This window comes from Hypomesus transpacificus, chromosome 11 (genome assembly GCF_021917145.1).
Source record: "Hypomesus transpacificus isolate Combined female chromosome 11, fHypTra1, whole genome shotgun sequence".
Lineage (NCBI taxonomy): Eukaryota > Metazoa > Chordata > Actinopteri > Osmeriformes > Osmeridae > Hypomesus > Hypomesus transpacificus.
In genome coordinates this window covers 14287559-14309454 of record NC_061070.1, presented here as the reverse complement: position 1 = coordinate 14309454, position 21896 = coordinate 14287559, and the positions used below count along the sequence as shown (strand labels likewise).

At 40.0% G+C, this 21896-nt stretch overlaps 1 protein-coding gene across 1 annotated transcript; it reads right to left on the bottom strand.

Annotated features, from left to right (window-relative positions):
* Positions 1-1202: 1202 nt before the first annotated feature.
* si:dkey-192p21.6 (uncharacterized protein LOC565246 homolog) lies at positions 1203-21306 on the bottom strand. Its single transcript, XM_047029522.1, has 19 exons — positions 21225-21306; positions 19068-19162; positions 18813-18934; positions 17644-17762; positions 15505-15574; positions 15299-15365; positions 14306-14400; positions 11834-11910; positions 11685-11729; positions 11157-11187; positions 10805-10965; positions 9176-9288; positions 8946-9067; positions 8198-8321; positions 7988-8074; positions 7122-7199; positions 4064-4134; positions 2837-2949; positions 1203-2708 (listed from the first exon to the last, which is right to left on the bottom strand). The coding sequence occupies exons 2-19, from the start codon at positions 19146-19148 to the stop codon at positions 2527-2529; spliced, it is 1758 nt and encodes a 585-aa protein (XP_046885478.1). The 5' UTR covers positions 19149-19162; positions 21225-21306; the 3' UTR covers positions 1203-2526.
* Between the last annotated feature and the right edge of the window lie 590 nt (positions 21307-21896).

Genomic DNA, 21896 nt, shown 5'->3' with positions numbered 1-21896 from the left:
AAAAATTAATACTTCGTTTCAAGTCAAGGAAATTGAGATTTCATTTAATAGATCTTATGAAGCAATGTTTCATCAATAAATAACTGATATTAAAAGCACCACACCCATGGTGTACTCTAACTGGCACGACAACTGAACTGACGCCAAAATCTAGGCAGCAGCTATGGCTAGCTATATAGGGTGCAATGTCCAACTCAGTTGGTGAATATTGGTGTTCCAAAAGATTGGAGTGTAGACCTGATATCTCACAACCAAGAGGCATATTGTCTCTCTGGTATCATATTATAATAACTACCATGTAGAGCAACAACGTTAATGAAACCCAAAATGACTCATCTTTTATAGCCTGTGCTTGTAAGCTGTGCTTTGTCTGCAGTGTGTGTGACCAAGACCAGTGGTTATCCTCAGACTGGGGAGTGCTCGCAGGGTTGAAGGCTGCCTCTAAGTGTGGGAAACCTCCCAGGCCGGCTGATTATCTTGGCTTCTTTGGAGTGATGCATTACTCTGCCCTCAGGGCAGGGCACCAGTCAATCACACAACAATCACTACAATCAATGTCAGTGTGGGTAGCAAAACACCAGAGCACACTCATGGGAAGTTAGAGCAATCAACAACTATTACAACTATAATACATACAATCAACCAGATATTCTTTGTTAGCATGTCAATATTTCAGATTTCAGAAACATTGATGGTTTGCTCTCATGTGTAGAGGTCTTAGATAATTAAAGGTACTGTATCCAGTTGAAAGGGACCACTATGTATTCCTTACACATAAGTTGCACACAGGGGCGCCGCTAAGAATCTGTTGCCCCATGAAGATATTGGACTTTGCCCCTCCCCCATTTTGGTTTGGTCTGTTTTTTCATTCAACAAATTTTCATTCCAAGCTTTTCGAGGGCCCCATCTCCATTGGGGCCCTGGGTTGTCAGACCCACGTTTCCCCCCAGTTTGACGACCCTGGTTACACCAGATACTCCTAGGCTCAGGTGCACATTGTAATATGTAATGGAGCCAGGTGAAACATGGAGCAAATACTGTACAATACAGAAACCCTACATGTTTGGTCACACGACTATAACAGGGGTGACCAATTAACCGCTTAAATTAAACGTTTGCAATGTCATTACACAAATACAAGATAATCAAATGTAAAATGATACTAATAGATACACATTGCAATTTATTTTCTGGTAGGAATTTTATTTTAAAAAATCGATTTTTTAAATAAATGAAACACTTGGATGTCTTTGTCATTGCATTACCAGGAAAGTGAGAACACTACACAAAGGGAAATGGAAAGTACATGTGATATAAAATACTGATATGACTCGCCTCCGCTAGAAACTTTTAACACAGCTAAAGTTACCATATGTCAGACTATAGGTATCCTGAGACATCTGGTCGATGGAAATCAATGCGAACAAGGAAATGTGGTAACACTCTCATGACAAGTTTAGCCACAATCTCATCTAATGGTTTGGATTTTTGTAAAGTGAATGGCATCCAGCTTCTTCTCAGACATGATTATAGAGATAGGGACATTAACAATTTCACTAAAACGTACCAAACCTTCTACAGTATGCTACTTAGCATCTATTCTGGTGAAAAGGGACATATTGAATTAATTGTTCTGTTGAAGTAGTAAACATTTGTAGAATCTTGAGCATTGTTTGATAGAGCAGGATGTTCCTATAATGGAAACAACTTACACTGTGTACCGGCAGTACCAAAAGCTTTAGAGTGCAAAAACCCTATAAAACAGCGTGAGTGTAGCTAATGTTCAAATAGTGGATGTCATAGAGATGCTTCCAAGGTGAGATGATTCAATCAGATGTCTGTCTCTGGTAATGCAATAGAAAGATGGAACAACTGAAAGAAAAGTAAAAAAAAAAAGAAAAGTGAAATATAAGTGGATGTGAGTTTCTGGTAGTATCATTTTGGGAGCAGAATGTGGTTATCAAATGGCAAAGCGGATGCATGGTTTCCAAATTTTTACATTAGTATGAGTGCAAAAGATGCTGGTCATATTTATGACACTGTCCATCTTGACCCCTATTAAAGGGCTGTCACTCTGAGAGCAGATGGTACACTCTCTTTTGAAGAGAGGAGGCGTGGCCATGGCAACAGACACATAATGGCCACTATGGTGTCGCAGAATCCCTCACTCTAATTTGTTAAGTACCACCTCAGTATATTTGATTTAATCACTCTATTCAGTGCCTAACACAACTGACACCAAATAAAACATCAATGGGTGTCCATGGACGACAGTAAATCAGACATCTTCTTGAATCACGTCTACCTTTTTCAGTAATTGAGCTGTGGAATGCTAGATATGATAGTGTCACTTGTGTAAAAACATTCACCCACATGCAATAGTCCACTGTGCTTTTTTACAGATTTGATACATTTTCACTATACAGCGTTATTCGACAACAAAGAGCATACATCTCTCGAGGTCTGACATAGATGCCAGATAACAAGACCAAACAAGGCATGTACAGAGTGGAGTCAGTCAAGCAATCAGATTTTGAGGAAGAATCTCTTCCTGTACAGCAGGTATGCGACAAGGATCCAGAGAGATGAGCCCCACAGGCCCTGGAACAGGTGCTCCCAGTGACTCTGCTGGAAACGCATCTCCCAGCTGAAGGGAAAATAGGAACCCAGGAGGGCATGGCCCACATACACAAATATGGAGTTCATCCCTGAAGATCACAACGCAGACAATAAATTGAGAGAAAATCCATTGACAGTTGAAAGACATTTTGTTTATGGTTTCTTATTCTAGTAATTGCTTCTGTTCTACGTCATTGTCAATGCCTTTGCAATTCACCTGGGTATATGAAAGGCTGGCCACCCCACCAACCCTTGATGTCCATTATAAAGTGCATGGCTCCCAGCAGGAGGAAGGAGAAACATCCTGTGCATGTCACAAAGGACAGAGACCTAGGAGCACACAACGTAAAGAACAGTCCTCTTATTAACTTCTCTAAACTTGATTTCCAAAGTTTTTGTGATCAGCAGAAAGTTTTCAAAGGCATTAGGCAGGCCAGTATCAACTACACACTGATATTTCCCAGTGCTGCAGGTGCATAACTACAGTAGGGCCGGCCAGTATAAAGCATTAGCTTCCATATTGGATCCTTGGCACATGCCCCATGAATCCCTGCCAGCGAGTCATGTCCCTGTCTGTTACTAAGTGCAAGAATGTTTGATGTTATATCATCTAATGTAAAATGGCTGCATCCCAGAGCCTTGCGGTGGGCAGCATCTTTTATCTTATCTGAAGTGGGGCCAAAAAAGACTCTTGGCTGGGAGTTAATTACTTTTAGACATGAAGGCAGGGAGTCATACTCAAGAGCTCAATATGCCCATGATGAACTGCCCATAAAGCCAGTGCAGGTAATGTGGAAGGATGAGCACGGCTATCTTGAAGCCCCTGTGGGACATCAGAGAAGTTGCTTACATATCATCGAAGAAATTGTATTATGCCTGACAAAGCATTAAACTGATTCATGTAATGTACAGGGAGATTATGGAAGAAATACAACAGCTATAAAATCTGTGCCTCCATAATCATACTGTATTTCATACCAAATCACTATGAAAAAATTGATTGAATATTTGTGTAGAATTATGACACTATGTTATCATTATGAAGCAACCATAAAGGCATTAACTAAATAAGTATACAGTGTACTCTGTTTAGTCTAAATGTGAATGAACTGTACATAAGCATGCTGCTGTTTTGCTTCCCAGAACTCCACTCAGTCTCCATCAGCGGGGAGAGGTTCTCCTGTTGTGATGGGCGGTGGGATAGGGAAAATAAAATATCTCTATTCCCTCTATTCACCTGGCTGTGAGGAAGAGTGACCCTGTTGGAGAATGTATCACCCTTCTACATCACACCCCCGACAGCCAGGGTGATTATTTACAGTCGTATGTGTCGTTAGAGGTAAGTAAACGCGTGTTTTAGCAGATCATGATTTGTGTCTGCTGGAAACTCATCCTTTCTTTTGTGAGGAAAGTGGCTGGATTTAGAGGGTCAGGAAGCACTTACCAAAGGTTTTTATTGACAGGTATAAATCCTTCGTCTTGCGTGCACTTAGTAAGGATGGCTGTGGAGATTCCCTGAGGGTGGAAATGAAACAGATTTCAAATCAATGCAGGGCGATAAAGCAAGCAGTATTGGGCTGCAAAAATACATGGGCCAACAGAATCAAGCAAGTCAGGAAGATAAACCGATTATCGGAGACTCTGATCAAAAAGGTCCCTCAAGTCTCAGCTACACAAACAAACAAACTGCAAACCCATCAGTTCTACAGTAAACTTTAAATTCAAGATTTGGGTTTCTATTCACAGTAAATAGATTCCTGATGCTCCAAGTAAAGGTGGAAATATTTATGGCCAAATTTACATACATCTGTTCAATCACTTAACAAAATGTACAGTGTGCATGTGCTTCAGTATAATGGTCAATTACAATCCTTATTACAGTACATAATTCTTTTTGAATGGCTTTGTTTTTTTTAGAGAAAGTCTTCTGTGTTCCTGTCATAAACACCATACAATAGATCAGAACCCAAACACCATGCTTGTTAGGTGGATATCCATCATTTGTATAGATGACAGAATCGATGATGTGGAAATAGCCTGGCTGTGGCTAGATTGAGTCTCCAGGCTATGCAGGCAGGATGTGGGACGTTGCTGGTATGTGGGGCAATCGCTCAATTTCAATCTCTCACTCCCAGGCCCTGATCGTTGGGCTTTAATTAACTCTGGCTGCTGTTTATTAGGAGGAGGACGCATGGCAGCCCCAGAATATCAAAGCACCAGCACCCATGGCAGCCATGCCAAAACAACACCACTGCTACAGTGCAGATGGTCTGGTCTTTTTTAGTCAAATGTGTTTGTCTGTTTGTCTTACTTTCTGTCTGTTTGTCTGTCTGTAGCCAAGTGCTGTGGTTGTCTGGCTGCAGCTGTTAGCTCCTTGGCTTACCAAGGGTAACCGCTAATGTCAAGAGCACATTTTGAATACAAGAGGCTGCTCAAGCGCAGCTCCAAACCTCCCCTCGAAGGCTGAATCTTATTAGAGAAGTCAATATCAAGTGCTGGTCAATCACTTTAAAAATTTCACTAAACTTGTTCAGGAAGACACTTAACTCTGGTTCCATTATTTGACTGTAAATAGGCTGAACTGGAAATCTACCGTATCAGAAAAAGTCAACAAACAACAAAGTCTCTCCACATAAAAATGGAACAATATAATTTTGGTTCCAGAGAGACTCCTGACAAAACGATTGCAAAAGAACTTAACCCTGACCTTATCTAAAGTGGCACAAGGAAATATCTGAACAGATCTCATACACTTCAGAAACTATATGAATTTGCAGTTTTTTGAATCAATTTGCAGGTTTTTTTTAAACAATTGATGCATTGATTTCTCATCCATTGTCTTTTGATTGCCACTAATTTGTTGGGAACACCTCTAGCATTTGGTAGGCTACAGTCCAGTACGGCAGGATTTAAGTCATCTCTGCAGTGCAGACTAGGGATGACATGGAAATTCTAGGAGCATATACACTGACTGGTAAAAGCCTAATGGTACATAATAATGTACAATAATATATCAAGGTGGTTTCATTCTTGCCTCTGGGAAGACCAAAATGGATCTAATTTATTTCAGTTCCCCGAAGCTACTCGCACTACAATAATACTCAATAAGATTCAGCATAAGAAACATAATGGAGAGATTTGTCATAGGCATTGAGACTAATAACATTAGGAGACCCATTCTATGGCCTTTGATGGGGTGATTCCTAAAACATCTGAACACACTTCTTCTATAAAGGTGTCAGCATGCAATTATAATGTAGTGTTTCTATCCAACCTGGTGATCAACATCAATATTACAAAGTAATTCGGTAAATAAATATGCTGTGCAAAAGTAGATCTGCCGTCTGTATCACCATCCTGAGTCTACTGGCCTGCTTGTTTTCTTCCAGCTAACTCCTCTCCATCAGCACGCATAGTCACTGGGTGCAGATATCCGGATTACTGCCACCAAAACAAACAAATCCTCCATCAAACCCAATGGCTGAGGTCTGCTTCTCACAAAAGATTATGTGATACCAGTAGGTCACATAAAGTTTGGCAAAATATATAATCACTATATAGAATTTGTGTTGTTGTGTTGTGATCTTATGAGTGGATTGCCTCCCTTTTGTTGTCTTCAGATGCAATGATGGGTCAGCGTCTCACATAACACTTAGCGTCTCCCTGTGGGACGAGTGCCCGCCTAAATGAAATAGCAGCCAGCCTGTGCCTCTATTTGTTTTGAGACCACCCAGAATGAGTGGTAGTCCAAAACAAATCTCCCCTCCATACTTGCTTACATGATTCAGTTCAATCTAAGCTACACAATACCCTTTTTAGATGAATGAACACCAGTGTTCAGGCCCAGAATAAGCTGCAACTAGGAGAGCAGGACTTTGGTTTATCTCTTGCATCAAATCATCTGTTTGGTCTACCTCTATTTATTGAGTCTTTGGACAGACTTTAGCCATGAACGGATGGGAGAACATGAGCTCTGCCATGTTAGAGCTCAATGTAACCAATATGCAGGCTTTTTACATTCTAAAACCACACATGAGAGTCACATAAGCATTAAGAGGCAGAGGCTATCCCCTGGGTCTCTGGATACTTATGTCTGCCCGGAAACACTCATCCATACATGGTGGTGTGGTTGGAACATGCACTGAAATCACATACCTATATCACAAAGAACGGCTTATTAGAACTTTGTGCAGCTAAGACTCATTGATCAGTTGATGCAAAACAAATGAGTCTAGTCTAAACTATTTTTTACATTTCAGGTGGCACAAGGTGGCATTTGTAATTAGTTCAAAGGCCAGAAATTCAGGGGGAAGACATTATGATAGAACTGTGCACTAGTCCTTGATTTTCTGCTGCACTTAATATGCACTGTTTACGTTTCTTTGGATATGAGCATCTACGAAATAAAAAAATATAAATACTTGGAAAGACAGAGTTTCAAATAATGGCTACCACATCCAGCTTCCAGTATTTTCTTTCTAGATATGAAAGATGCTACCTACCAGAATGATGGCCCATATTATAAATCGGGAAAGGATGCTGACATTCATTTTCTTGTAAAAAAGTAGAATTTTTCCAGCCTGTGGATGAAAGTGACATAGATTATCACAAAACAGGATATTTAGGTCACTTAATCATATCTAAAACTTTGAACAAGAAATCTGATAAACACTAACAATCAGCTTATTCATTTATCTGTATTGGGTGAGCTAAATAGAGATTGTTGTGGACGTGGATGTGAATACTGCGTCCCTGACAGAGCGCTCATATTTCACTTATTTTGCAGTGCCAGATGTGGTGTTAAAGTCACCCACACTCTCTGATTAATTTGGTGATGATGAATATGTCTCAGCTGAGGACATTAGCATGGGCAAACACAGGCAAGGGCAGCAGACACCTGGTGTGTCATCTAAGACTCGCTGATGGAAGAGCTCAGCGCTAACCGCCCACCGGGAATTCAGAAATGTGGTTGGTTGTGCATAGCAACTTCCCACCCCAAAAACTGTTTCATGATGCAACAGAGTCACCATCAAAGTTTGTGTGCCATTATAAACAATCTCTCCTGAGAACCCAAAGCGCTGTCCTAACCTTGAGGGGACATGAGGTGTCAATGAAGAAGAACAGCTGTGCTGTTACCAGGCAGGAAAATCTCCCTAACCGAACCATTATTGTGGCACTGGCTCAAACTTGGTGTCAAAATACACAGTAAATCTGAATTAGATTTTCAAAAGAATAATTCAAAATTTAACTGAAAATAATTTTGCCTGTGAGAATACATTTTACTTTTCCAGTTAGGACAAAATCATGGAAAATGTAGGCAAGAAATGAATGGATAAAAAATGATTGACTAAACATAAGCTCAGCTTACTTGCATGCCCAGAAATCCCAGGACTACAGAGTTGATGGTTCCCAGAACCCCCTCTGGATCAAACGGCTCTGTCGTACGATACATTTCCTGACAAACAAAGGACAAAAATGACTACATATTGGCATATATTTCTGCTAATCTAATCACTTAATGACTTTCTGACTTTCCTGAAGTAATGAGCAAGTCTAATTGGAAAGTACTCAACCTTACCCTGCATGTTGGATAACGGTAGATGTTGTCTCCCAGTAACCACTTGTCAATGTATCCTGCTGCCCCTCCAGTACAGTTAGGGTAGAGGCCATCATCCCCAATTCCACCAGCACCCAAATAACCTCTTTGGGGAAACAAAAGTTTTAGATAAATGATACTGTCTACTATCACATCCTCCCCCATCCTCATCCCATCATAGGCCAATATATCTTCCCTTTAAGGGAACATAGGAGAAACAGAAATGCTGGTGTTACTTTCTCTCACCATTAAACCATACTATCATCAACTTCCTTACTATGGCCATGCGGGGTCATGAAAATTAAGAAAAGAGAAAGTTAAAAAAGAGAGAGCATGTGGGTTAAAGAGAGAGAGAGAGAAAAAGAGAGAGAGAGTGGAAGATGGATCCTCTGCCTCGGCCCCTCTTATTGCACATGACAGACTCAGATTGGCTAATTATGCCCTGTGAAGCGTCCACCTCAGAGCCATAAATCACAATGGCTCATAACAGCAGCAACACATGGAGCACACAAACCCCATCCCAGCCACTGCATGCAACCCGTCTACTGTCTGGCCACATACGTATGAGATCACCACAGCATGTAGAAATAGATTAAATCTTTAGATTCCCCACTGCCATCTTGCCTGGGTGGTAATTTAAATGACAAATCACTAAATGATTGGTTTCTTGGATGTTGTCCAAAAATATAGCATGATAGGAATGCTTGGTATTATGTCAGGTTTGACTCACACGGGGCAGTTGGGAACAGGCAATAGGAAAGTGAAACAGAGCCAGACAGTCTCCAGGAGAAGAATGAAGACCCACTGAGGCCAATACAAGACCACATCCTGGACAGGGCTCCACCAAGGATTCTAAAAGGTGAAAAGATATTGAAAAAACATTCAGTCAATTCCTGCAATGTTTAAATTGGTTCCTTGAACAGAATCAGAGATGAGAACATGGTGAGAAAAGGGGCTCACCTTCCTCATTGGGATTTCTTTCTGGCCCCAGAAAGTTTCCATGAGGGACAATATAAAGTATGTGAAGCCCAGACGCTGCAGAACTCCAGGAACCCTCAGCCAGGACCAAGATACTAAATAAACACACAAAAGCTCCACACCTTTACAAGAAATATGCATGGCTACAGTACAGGACACATTTAATAAAGTATTTTCAAAACTGTGTGAAACTATTTTAGATGACTTCAGCAAGTGATCATACAGGAAACTGATAGTAACGTCCATTGGAACAGATGTGAGGCCACAAGTACACTGTTCCCTGAGGGAGGATGAAAGTGAACGCTTAGGGCCAATATGGGAGGAAATGGTGTCAGTCTTCGGATGTGGAGGTATGTGTCAGGGAAGTGGAAAGCCAATCAAAGATTCTGTTATCTTCTGGTCGCGACAAATTGTGGAGGATGGGAATGGCCTAGGGTTAAAGGATTGATTGTAATCTGTACATTACTTAATTGAAAACCTCTTTGAGGACAAAGTGCTGTAAAAACAATATCATCCTAATAATTGATCCTGACAAATCAAATAAGAAGGGGAAATGTCTCTTTTCACAGGAAAGAAAAACGCGATTTAAATGGCTAATGGCCTATGTTTGTTAAAGCTGCTAGTTAAAGTATAGCATTTAAATGTCTCACAATTCAACTTCCATAGCAGCTGACTTTGCCATGTTTAACTATTAGTTTCGCTTTCAACTGACTGATTCCAAAATAGAATTATATAAAATAATATGAGAGATTAAGGGACGAATTACCTATTTATGACCTCATGAAGCAAGCTGATATATGGAAACAGATCAACTTAATACAGCTGGATCTAAAAAATGTTTTTGTTGATATTACCTTGGACAAATCAACATGTTAGGAACCTAATCATGTAGTCTTGTGACACATTTGACATGAGAGAAGTTCAGAATATGGAAAAGTACAGTCCTTTATTAGATTAAACATAGGAGGTGCCAATGACGTCCTCGGAGAATCAGGACAAACCAGCAGTTATGGTAAAAGTCATCACCCCATTATGAGAGGTTACACAGCCTCCCCGTTCAGCTGGTTCTATGTAACTCTATCTGCTGTAATTGTCCATTACTGCAGGGGTTGTATTGCCCAATCCGCCTCTGTTAAACGTCCCCTGATGTTGTATTTTGCCTTTGCACAGAATAACAATATTTTTGTTAACCTGGTTACCGAGACATCCTCCCAGGAAGGTCCATTAGTACTGGGGCTGGCTAATGTGTGAAAGGCACCCACCCTGGCTTTTGGTGGACAGTAATAACTCTGGCCTTTTCTGACAGCTTCCCTTATTTAACCCTGTCATGTCCCAGTCAGGTACTGGCACTGCCCACTATCAGACTTCATTATTAACTGAAGAGCTTTTGTCTCCAAGGCTAAATGCTTGATCAAATGAAATAGTTGATATCAGAAACTCAACTTTTGGCTCATAACAGAATATAAAGATATTTAAGACAAGTCATGCGAAACGATCCAAAGTAATTCATTTTTCAAGTCATTAAAATGTTTGGTGGAATATTTGGTAGCAATTTGACATAACCACAGGTTCAGGTAGTACCTACATGGATTTGACATGGTGTGTACTTACATGGGCCGTCCTTTGGAGAGTAGTTGAGAAAACAGAAACCGATCATCATGAGGACCACAGTTCTCCAGGTGAGCTTACGTAGCAGTTGCACTCGGGCGACTCCTTTTCTCTGCATGGAGCTGAAGGCCAATACCACCGATGTTCCAATGATGAACACAAACCTGAGGGAAAACATTAGGAAACATCCAAATAACTAACACAGATTAGTGTTATTCAATGGCAACTGTGCACTTTTTTCCAGGTCGGAAAGGCAACACATTGTTAATGAATAGTTTTATTAAATAGCATTGAATTGTGTCATGATTGCAGTGCTAATCATTGACCAGGGCTGAAAAAAGAATTGCCAACCCACCATGGCATCATAAGATCTCCCACAGTCAGACCTGTGAAACAGAGTCATGCATTTAGGTCACACAGGTCAGCAGACAGACACACGGACGGATAGATGGACAAATAGACAAAAATAAACTAATTGTAAACAAATTAACCGCAGCCCTAAATCAGACTTAGTGTGTTGTTAATAATTTTTTCATTACCGTTAAAAACACAGTTTTCGCATTAAAGTTTTTGAGTGGTGAGTGATTTATAAACGTCCCAACTGTATGACAGTAGCGGTCTTGTAGTAATATCAGAATCCATCAACTATTCTCTAAAATCAATAGTTCTGTGGATGTGATGAAGTGGCTATTATAAAGCCTATATTGAGTTCATCTTTAAATACCAGCAAAGATGCATTTTGTCTCCATTAAAATGGGCTATCCAACCCTCCTCTTTTCCCTCTTGTTAGTTACCAGTACTGTATGGATCAGTGGGAGGTGACTTGGCCCAGATAAGGAATTACGTCACATGGGACTGGTTATATGAGCATGTGTTTGTTTACCATTGTTAATGCAGGCAGGAGAATCATGACGTGACTTCATAAATGCTGCCATAGAAAAAACATTAGATGGCTTTGAACTACAGTGTGTTCTACTGGTCACTACAAGCGTTGTCTTCACAAGTAGGAGTAGCATCAGTCTTATACTTTACCATTCCATGGTGCATGTTCAAAGAACCAGTAGCCTCCACCTCCATAGTTGACAAACACCATGGCTGTCAGGGAAAATCTATAAAACATAACAAAACACTGCTCTTTAAATACATTTGTATTATTATTATTGTCTTCATGTTAAATTATATTTGAAGAAATGTAATTAGCATTAGATTGGTTACATAATTGTTTGTAGATATTGATTGGTGAAGCCATGAAATACTGAACAAAATGTGCTGCATTGCATCTATTCAATCCAATGCCATTAATACGGACATAACTTGTGACTCAGAGATCAAGAGATCAGGACAAAAGTATATGTTCAGTCACATAGCAAACACAAGGTACTGCCATCTAAGCATTATGAATCACTCAGGAAATGAACACTTGTCCTCTGGATCTCCTCATGCAGGAGTGCTGACTAAACACTTGGGTTCTAATTTATGATACACTTATTTCTTAGTGCAAGCTGAAGCCACTGAAACATAGCATACAAGATGGAGTACTAAACTGAATCAGCTGCTTGTTGAAAGGTTGTTTGTATCACAAAACAGAAAATGGTTGCATGACACTGCACAAACTGATTGTGCCTGCAGGTAATAGGTATAGAGCTGAGCTGTACTGTGCTGCACTAAGAGCTCCTCCCTTTTCATCAGTCATAAAATTCACATTTTTCGTGTTTGATTCATGGGTAGTTCGGTCTGAGAAGTAAAACATCTGGTAGTCTTTAACAACCTTAAGGAAATTACAACAACCTCCTCGAGAATCAGTGGTCTGATAAGGTGCACTGTATCTTTTTCAGGCCTGCCTTGTTTTTCTGGACGGATTCAATTAGGAGGTACACCAAGCCATTACTGCTCCTTTTATCCCCAACCTGCTGATACGAGACTTTAATCAGACGCTATCATTTCCAAAGGCCTATTAAAGAAGAACGAGCCAATATGCATACCCCCCAAGCACACACACACAGACACAAATCTGAAGACACACAAGTGTGTATCTTCATTCAGATGGAAGCAAATACACCCATTCGTCACTACAGTGACAACAGTGAAGTTCTTCAGATTCTCTGTAGTACTGCTATATAGCACCTTACTAGGGGGATTTTTTTTGTTTGTTGCCAAAACATCTATGTTGACCGGTCAGAATGACTGAAAACAGAATGACTGGTCCAGATGATTATCAAGATTCTAAGCCTGACTAAATATGTGAATTTACTCAACCACCTAGTGTTACATGCACACCTGACACATTCCTGTTAGACTATAATTGCTGTTGCTTCTTGTTTACATAACAACTTTTTCAGAATATGTAATCTTCAACAGAACTGTAACTGTTGACAGGTTTTTAGCTGTGCCACAAGATTCAAATCCAGATCCTTTTAGAAAAATTAAAATGCAAACAAAGTCTACTATTCTCCATAGATCATGTCCAGGGACTCTGAGGAATGGGCTGAAAAGCCTTTCAGCTCAGAAGAAAACCCTCTGGCCTCTGAAATGTGCCACCACTCATGCCAGATGACTGATGCTTCTTTCTTCCGTAGAAAGTTGTTGCTTATTGGGATATGGATCGTAACTCACTTGGTTGAGGTGCCGGCAACGTTAATCTTGAGACTGAGTCACACTTTGATTGAGCATGTTGAAAGGTATTAGACTTCTGGAACAGGAACCACTACAGAACATTAATTAATATTTGTAATCCCAGAGGAATACAATCTGCAGTAAGGTTTGACAAGAATCTCAGGTGTTTTACCTTGAGAAGTTTATCATGCTGTAGAGTCCATCCAAAGACCAACCCTAACCCTCACTGTAAAGTGATACAAATCTATACAAACCAAATTAAGAAGGCCTGGGGATTGGATTTAAAGTTATTACTTCTGCAGATATATGTTCAACTTAAAATAAAAATGGTCAAATCATGTCTACACCTTTGTGTAAAATGAAGAGTGCAGATATGAGGATGTTTGTTTTGCCAATGTCTCTCGAATAATAAAACCCATCTTCAAAATCTCTCTCAATTCAGTTAGGATCTAGATCCATAGCTAAACGAATGTGTGCTGATATGTTGAAGGTATTATTATATCAATTATTTGGCAAGGGTAGGTCAGAGCCACACCAGCTTCCTGTTTCCAGAGAGGCGTGCTTTTTGTCTGCCCCGAGGCCACAATTAAGGCCAGCAGGGACCCCAGATTAAATCACATCACTCCTGTCCAACAGAAATACGCTGTTCCAAACCATAGACAGAAGAGATATTAGAAATCATGCCCAAAGCTATTGCCTGGATGACAAAGGCTCAAGTGAGCATGTGACCAGACTGTGACCCTTATAATCAGGCATTATACAATACATACTGTGGCCTGTACATCTTCAGCATGCCTATGATTAGCCTAAAATCAATCGGCATGTAAACACACCGAATGTGGTGATCGACAAATAAACAGTACTGTTCATTATGTACAGTACAGTACATACCCTCTGAAAGTGTCCAGTGAGCGTAGACGTGTCTGTTTGGGTCTGGCAGCCTCTGCCTCTGCCTCTGCCTCAGTCCCATCATTCTGTGTTTCAACCTGAACAAAAAGATTTCAGCCAATGCTTTACACATTTCAACCATTTTTCACATGACACATATGATCTGCCTTCAATAACGCTCTATAACCCCTCCGTAGTAACACAAACCTGTCTTGAAACGCTGTGACATGTTAATAACTATTTGAGAGCCCTATGTGAGTGCCGGAGTGAGTATCTTTACATTTCCTCTTCCTGTGGTGATGGTTGGCCCCTCCTCCTCACTGTTTTCTGAGGGTGGGATGTGGATGACTCTGGCCTGCTGCCCTCTCAGTTATATTACCCTGGCTCCCTGGCCTCCCTGGCTCCCTGGCCCCCACACAGTCTGAGGAGCCAGAGCAGGAAGACACCAGTACTAATTCCCTGTGATGGATCTGACTGCCATTAAGCCGGCATATGGAAGACAGAGATCTCTTCCTCTGGAAGATGAGAGGAGCTATTCATGCTCACCAAAAATACACAGCAGCCTACGTCGTTAAGCTAGACAAGAGGACATATACAATTCTTGATCTATCACCCCAGTGAATGTCTGCTAGCTGTACCACTGGATCTGATAACATTTGTATCAATCATTCTATTACCCTCTCTCAAATAGCTTGATGACTGGAGCCCTAAAGTAATTTCAGATGCCTCTCGACCTTTGCATAATAACTCACTGAAAGCTATTCAAACAAAACAATGTATTTGGAAGATCTATGTAACCTTACATTTTGATTGCAAAGGACTAAAGGATATTTTTATATAGTAATCAATTATAGAAATAAGGCTAGTAAGTGCTAATTTGAGTTAAAGTCAGGGCATCCTACTTTGACTTAGGACCTAGAAAAGTAAGCTAGTGATTGTTCGTATTGATCCGAGTAACTCTCTCTTAACCAAAGAAACACTTTACTATATACTTACACAATCCACTGAGTTTTTTGGACCTTTCAAGCACATACGCTTGATCAACTTTGTCATACAGCGTCTCCTGTAATGGAAAGAGAAAAGCTCTACTTGTCTGAGCATGCCAGTTAAAATACCTTGACATTGCTCCAGCCTCAATGAGCTGTGCCACCATAGTCATGATGCTAAACATATGCTAATAAATGAAGAAATAGTCATATTACCTGTAGCAGTAGGGTGCAGTCACACAGAAGAGAGAGAGGAGGGCTAGGAGAAGAACTGATACCAAAAGAGCTGCACAGCACATGAAAAGGAACAGTTGTCACATTATTGTCTTGTCACATTACGGTCTTTAGAAGTTACATTTGTTCACGGAATTGAACAGAATACCAAAGCCAAGTTGTAAAGTTGACAATGAGTCTAGAAGTCTGTGCCAGGCATCTTCTACCAAATGTCACCTGACTAAGGATAAGAGTACTGACTACCACTTCCAGCCCCTTAAACGTTATCCTTCCCACCGCCTGTCTCCATGCTCCCCTGTGGCTCTCCGTCACCCAGACTCTGTCACAGGGGGATCCCTCAGGGGACAGACAGAACCCTAATAGAAAACGCTAGACCAATCCATCACAGAGAAGTCAATCGAGGTAATCTAAGCCTCAAGTTATAAAGAAGGGACATTCTTTAAGGCAACTCTGCAATACGACAGGAAAACAAAGATGGAGTGCATGTGAAGAACTGCCTGAAGGAATCAATGATGTAATATGCTCCAGGGGTTTAGGTTTGTATGTCTGGGGATGTATGGCACGGTGGAGCCAGACTAGCCATATAACATCTTTCAAAAGCAGTTCAAAGAGCCAAAATAAACCACGTTTATGACTTGTTTTGTCTTATGAGTGTTTTCTAAATATACACTATAGGATAGATTTTACTGAGACATGATTATAATCCAATCACATCCACAATGATGAAAGATGCTGATAATGCAACTATAAAATAAAGGTTAAAATTGTATAAATCAATCTATATAAAAGGAGCCACCTACATGTGCACTCGCATAAAAGCGGAGGAAACAGGAAACAAGGTGCTCTCTGTTTGTCTTGTGTGGAAAAACAAACAAAAATCATTTATTTTAACCTTGGTTGAATGCACACTATGACATCTACTCTGAACAAAGACTGGCCATTTAATCACCTTTGAAAAGTCTAACCCTCTATACTCACCACTCATAAAAACTCATAAACCTCTCAAAACATGGAGGCTGGATGTGTGTACAGTACAGCTTCTCTGGCATACACACAATTCCTGACAGAAATGTGGTATGAAAGACAGAAATTCTAGAACAATTGGTTTAACAAAATCGCTTTATACCCTAATGAAAATATCACGTCTCCTGTATTGCATTTCTAATTCATACATTATAGTTTTTCAGTTAAATGTATATTCAATTGTGGTCACTAGCATCTTGAAACATCTCTGTAAGAATTGTGGTTCACTCAGGTGATTTGTGGCCTGTGGTTTAATACATCATTCAGTCCTAACAATGTTAAAGACCGGCTTGAAAGTCCAAAACATACTGGAGCAAAATATTGTGTCAAATTTATATTTTATAACATATTGGCACACCCATCGGCAAAAAATCTCTTCGCAGATTACAGTTAACTTTGAAATAGCATTCTGTGTGGCAATTCTAACCTGTTCTTGGTGCCTTTAGCTGATTCTGATGACCAGACCATTAGTTACAGCCTAAGTATAATCACCGGACACTGAAGCTAATGGAAGCTCATCATACAGTGGGGGTGCGCTCCTACTGACGGTATATCTGCTAGATAATGGCTACTTGGCCTTAAAAGTCTGATCTACAACATAATCTGCAATATTGGTACGTTGAGTGTACACTATGGAAAAAGACGCTTTCAAAATCCCATTACAAACTAATCCCTCCACGCTCCCTAATGTATTACCCACAATCCCCTTTGTTTTGAGGAGCAGTCTCCAAAACAAACTGAAAAGCTTTTCTTTTATCCGTTTTCAAGAAAGGTTGTCTTATCTAATCGATACACATCTTGTCCCGTGAGATGAGAGAGAATTACCTCTCAATAGAAGTGTACAACACAGCTGATGTCTCCTCTTGCTGATTCAATTAGGAGCTGTGAGGATCAAAGTATTTGGCTAAGGATTACTCTCAAGATTTAGAAGTACATTAGTACTTACTTTCCTTTCTTAATTATTGGCATCGGCTATCTCTATGAAGTTCATGTTCATTATTTACAAATGTAAATATTAGGTATTAGGGGTGGAATACAAGTTGTATAAATAATAAAAAAAAAATTAATGAAATGAAAATGTATCACTTGTGTACTTACGCAAGTAGGCATTTTGTGGACTTGTATCTACAATGTGTGAGCAGGTTGCGTTACTGGAGGAATCGGATTGTTGGACCCAGACAGAGTAATGGCCTGCCTCTTCATACAGCTGACTCCACCTGGATCATCAAAAAGGCATCCAGTAGACACAGGCACAATGACAACAGAACAGTTATTTGTCATTAATCAAGATAGTGGTAAGCTGTTGTATAGATCCATATATATATAAAACAAAAATTGAATACTATTGCAAACTGCGTTGTAGCAAACATTCATCTGATCTTTTACCCTTTGTAGGTATCTTCCTCTAGTCTACACACAATCTATTCCATTATCCACCAAAAATAAAAGATAAAAGGATCTTGAGGGCCACCTAGTGTTACAGACCATAACTGCAGGTCTCATCTTCAGGATCACCAGCTCTGGTTTCAGATCCCAAAAATGTGCATTACAAGCTGTTATTGATTTGAGGGGGGGATGACATACTGGCTATCACTTGGAGTGTTTTTTTAAGGGCAAAAGGAAATCAATAGTGGCTGAGTCTGGTTAGGGACCACTGCATTGATCTAGGAAGCCCAAGACTAGATCTCAGCTGACGTGGAGGAAAAAACACCCAATATCTTGTTGTGTGTAACCAGATCCTTCGGAGCATGTTTAAGGGTGACCCCCAAATGTAAAGCTCTGCCCTGTCGTCTCATAAAATGTGATTGTTTATAAGTGTGGTTACTGTTTCCTTTTGTTGGACATCCCCTCTGAGGTTTCAACAAGATGTTACTCAGAAATCTCAATGACTCTTTTCATCATTATTGGAGTGTCAGCTGCTATTAACCCCCAAAAGGCCTCTGATCAATACCCAGTGAGGTAGATTCAACAAAGACATCACTCAGTTCCATAAAACAGGTTAGAATCACCTTCCAACCCCAGTAAATAATCTCATGGATTGCTGATTCAATTATTGAATGCAACAGCAGTATTTCCTGCTCTATATCGAGAACTCAAATAGTTAAAGACCAGCAACTAATTAACAATAATAGAGAAACACCCTTAATAACAGGCATGGTAAACCAGTATATGCAATTACCACCATTCAATCAACATGGTGTCACATAATTTATTATACTATTTACATTATACATGTTCAGCATTGAACAGCATTGAATCAAGTTTACCTGCAGAGAAGTGTGTTTGTCTCTTGGGATTCTACCTGCAGAGTCAGGACAAAGTGGGTACTAACCACAACAGATGTATTTTGGTAGCCACTTTTCAACGTGACCAGGGGCTGGTAGAGACACTATTTGGGACGATACACAATGAATTAAGAGCAATACACATGCTCACATTAAACACATGCACATAATATTAATCTCTCTCACATGCACACACAAACACATACACTGTATACACACACGCAGAACTCTTGATACCTTGTAGCAGTAATCAGAAGTGTAGAAGACATCCACTCCTTCTGGTAACATGTTATGAACTGTAACCAAAGCCTGATCCATTTTCAAAAACGGTCCTAAATGCAATGGAATTTCATAACATTGCTATGGAGTTAGCAATATAAAAAAAACTTGATCTATCCATAAAGGTAACATAACCAAAGACAGTAATTAATGTATCACTTGTTATCAAATGTTACACTGAGAAATTACTGTCAATAACTTGTGTCGCATACCATATTAAAAGTTTTCTAGATAGTTTTTTTTTACTACATGTCTATCTAAAAAAAAACTATGATGATCAACTGGCATTTTGACAAAAGTGCTGACAAGTGGATGTAGCTTTGTACATGACCCTACATAAAACAACTCATTTTATAATAACAATACAATCTAATACAAATTAGTCTCTGAAACAACAGATTTACCCGGTGATGGGCAATATATTCTGTCATTAATTCCTTAAAAGTTTGATGCTGCATTGCCCTTTAGAAACACTCACCAACATGTGATAGTATTTCTTCATGCAGTCCGGTAATACTTGTAAGAAACAACATACAGATCAGGGTCTGTCTCAATATTCTTCTGGACTCCATTTCCAACTAAAACTATTATACTGCACTCATCTTTATGACACCAACCAATATAAACAAGTGTTCTGTTCAAAGGGCAACATATATACGCACTGAGTTCCGGGGGGTATTCCAGAAAGCGTGTTCAACAAACTGTGAACATAACCCTGAACTCTGAGTTGATTTACCCTAAAATGGGAAACCCCGACTTTTCGGTTCCAATAAAGCTGATAGTTAAATCAACTTGGAGTAAGCCCACTCAAGAGTTAAACGCGGGCATGAAGCCAACATCAATGGAGCTCTGATACTAGGATCCACCACCATGGCAACCCAGCGACAAAAAACATTGTCCTACTTCCCCACACTTCAGATAAAAGTGTTAATACGTGTTTATGGTTAATCTGACCACATATTCCTCAATAAAGCAACATGGCTGTAGCAGCGTATAGGAGACAATTGGCGTCAGAGACAATTGCTGGCCGAGTCAATGCATACATTTGAATGCAGTAACCAGTCCATACATTGAACATTTAACCACACTATTACTGGTGAAATAGTGGTGGACTTAACATGTTAAATGCTATATTAAATATAAAAACATACTACGAACATGCATATTTTGCTTAGGCCTATAAGCTTGTGATTGTAGCCTATATGCCTCTCATCACAGGATGATGATGATGATGATGATGAAGAGACATTGACTGCTGCCGCAGAGATGGATGCAGAGAGGCCTACATGTATGGTAGCTACTGGTAGTTCTCTCCCCATGTTCCTTTATTTACAGGCTTGTGTGGAATTGTCAGTTACACTAAAATGATGAAAATTATGAGTAGAAAACGATTTGCACATTCTGATCCTGTTGAACAGAGCATGGATGCTGTACACAGTGAGATGTTCATTTAATCACAGGTGAATTCTGCATGAGGAACTATGGAATTTAATGTAATCTCATGTATTCCCAGTTACCAGATGAGTTGTACAAACTGCATCTCATGAACCAAGTGCCAAACACTGGCCAAGAGATGGTGTACTTAGGGCAGAAAAATAAAGTCTGATCTTGTAAGGCTGGGTGTCAACCTGCCCCCACCTCTCATATGCTAATATCTGGAGTTACTGGACGGAATCTCAACTTGATGGCTCTCACACCTCATTGTGTAAGTTACTGTAACTTTGCTAGTCATATTTTGATAAGTAATGGTCAAGATTGTGGTGTGATTGGTTGTTCTTGGGAATAAAACGAATTGTGAAGCATTGTTCTGTGGACTCTTGATCTCTTAAGACCTTCTACTCAACTCTGGCTTGTCCCACCTTCCTCACCTCTTGCTTTCTCTCTCTGGTTTACAATAATCATGGTAGAGTAGGTAAGTTAAACTTCATTTTGTATCATGTTTGCCTTGTAATTGATTTCATTCATTTCCAATGTTATTAAATGTTTATTTTATTTAACCTTACTTTGACCATTCTTTATGTAAATACACTGTTCAGTTTCCAATCTTCCTTCAAACCACAGGGGATAAGTTCACAGAGTTAGTTACCATGGACACTTAACAAAAGTTTTCCTTACCTCTCTTTCTGGAACGGAAAACCCAGATGTTGCCTCATTTTAGGGTTACCCAACTCAGGGTTTTCAGTAAACCTGCTTTCTGGAATACCCCCCTGTTTGTTCTGAGAGTTGATTGGAGTGAGAGCGTACTGTTTGGATAGTGTTGTATTTGTTTGGAGTTCTGTTCTGGGCTTTGGGATTGGCAAGCTGCCCATGGGTGCCTGTTGTGCCATCAGATGCATGGCTTCCTTGAGAGGCACCCCCCTCGCTGGAACGCGCACGAACAACTCGGAATCAAAAAGTGAAGGATTTCGTCTTGATGCAACCAAACGGAGGGGAGACAGATGTCTCACATTATACTTTCTTTCTTTGTTATAGAATTCAAGAGAAGAATGTCGGTTATCTGTGTTAATAACAGATGTTATAATGTCAACACAAAATCCTTAAAACTCGTCATTCAAACCGTATAGCCTAATAACGAACGCGAACCAACATTCTTGCTCCACGACATCGCATTCTGAGGAAATAGACCCCAGCCCCCTGCTATGATTACCAAAAGAAATGTATTTTGTTTAGTAGGTTCAACGTTTTTCACATGGCTCTTCATGTATTGGGTCAAAGCCATGCCATTTTAATGCAGTTAGCCTGCGCGTAAGGTGGGCTTCGTTGCGATATCAAGACGAAATCCTTCAC

What these genes read in the sequence shown, in the direction of transcription:
- si:dkey-192p21.6 (XM_047029522.1), bottom strand. Translation starts at nt 19,148, where the DNA reads ATGGATCAGGCTTTGGTTACAGTTCATAACATGTTACCAGAAGGAGTG. An exon ending in ACCGTTATCCAACATGCAGG is followed by an intron (nt 8,075 to 8,197) that starts GTAAGGTTGAGT and finishes TTTGTTTGTCAG; the next exon opens with GAAATGTATCGTACGACAGA. An exon ending in CCAGCCTTTCATATACCCAG is followed by an intron (nt 2,709 to 2,836) that starts GTGAATTGCAAA and finishes TGTGATCTTCAG; the next exon opens with GGATGAACTCCATATTTGTG.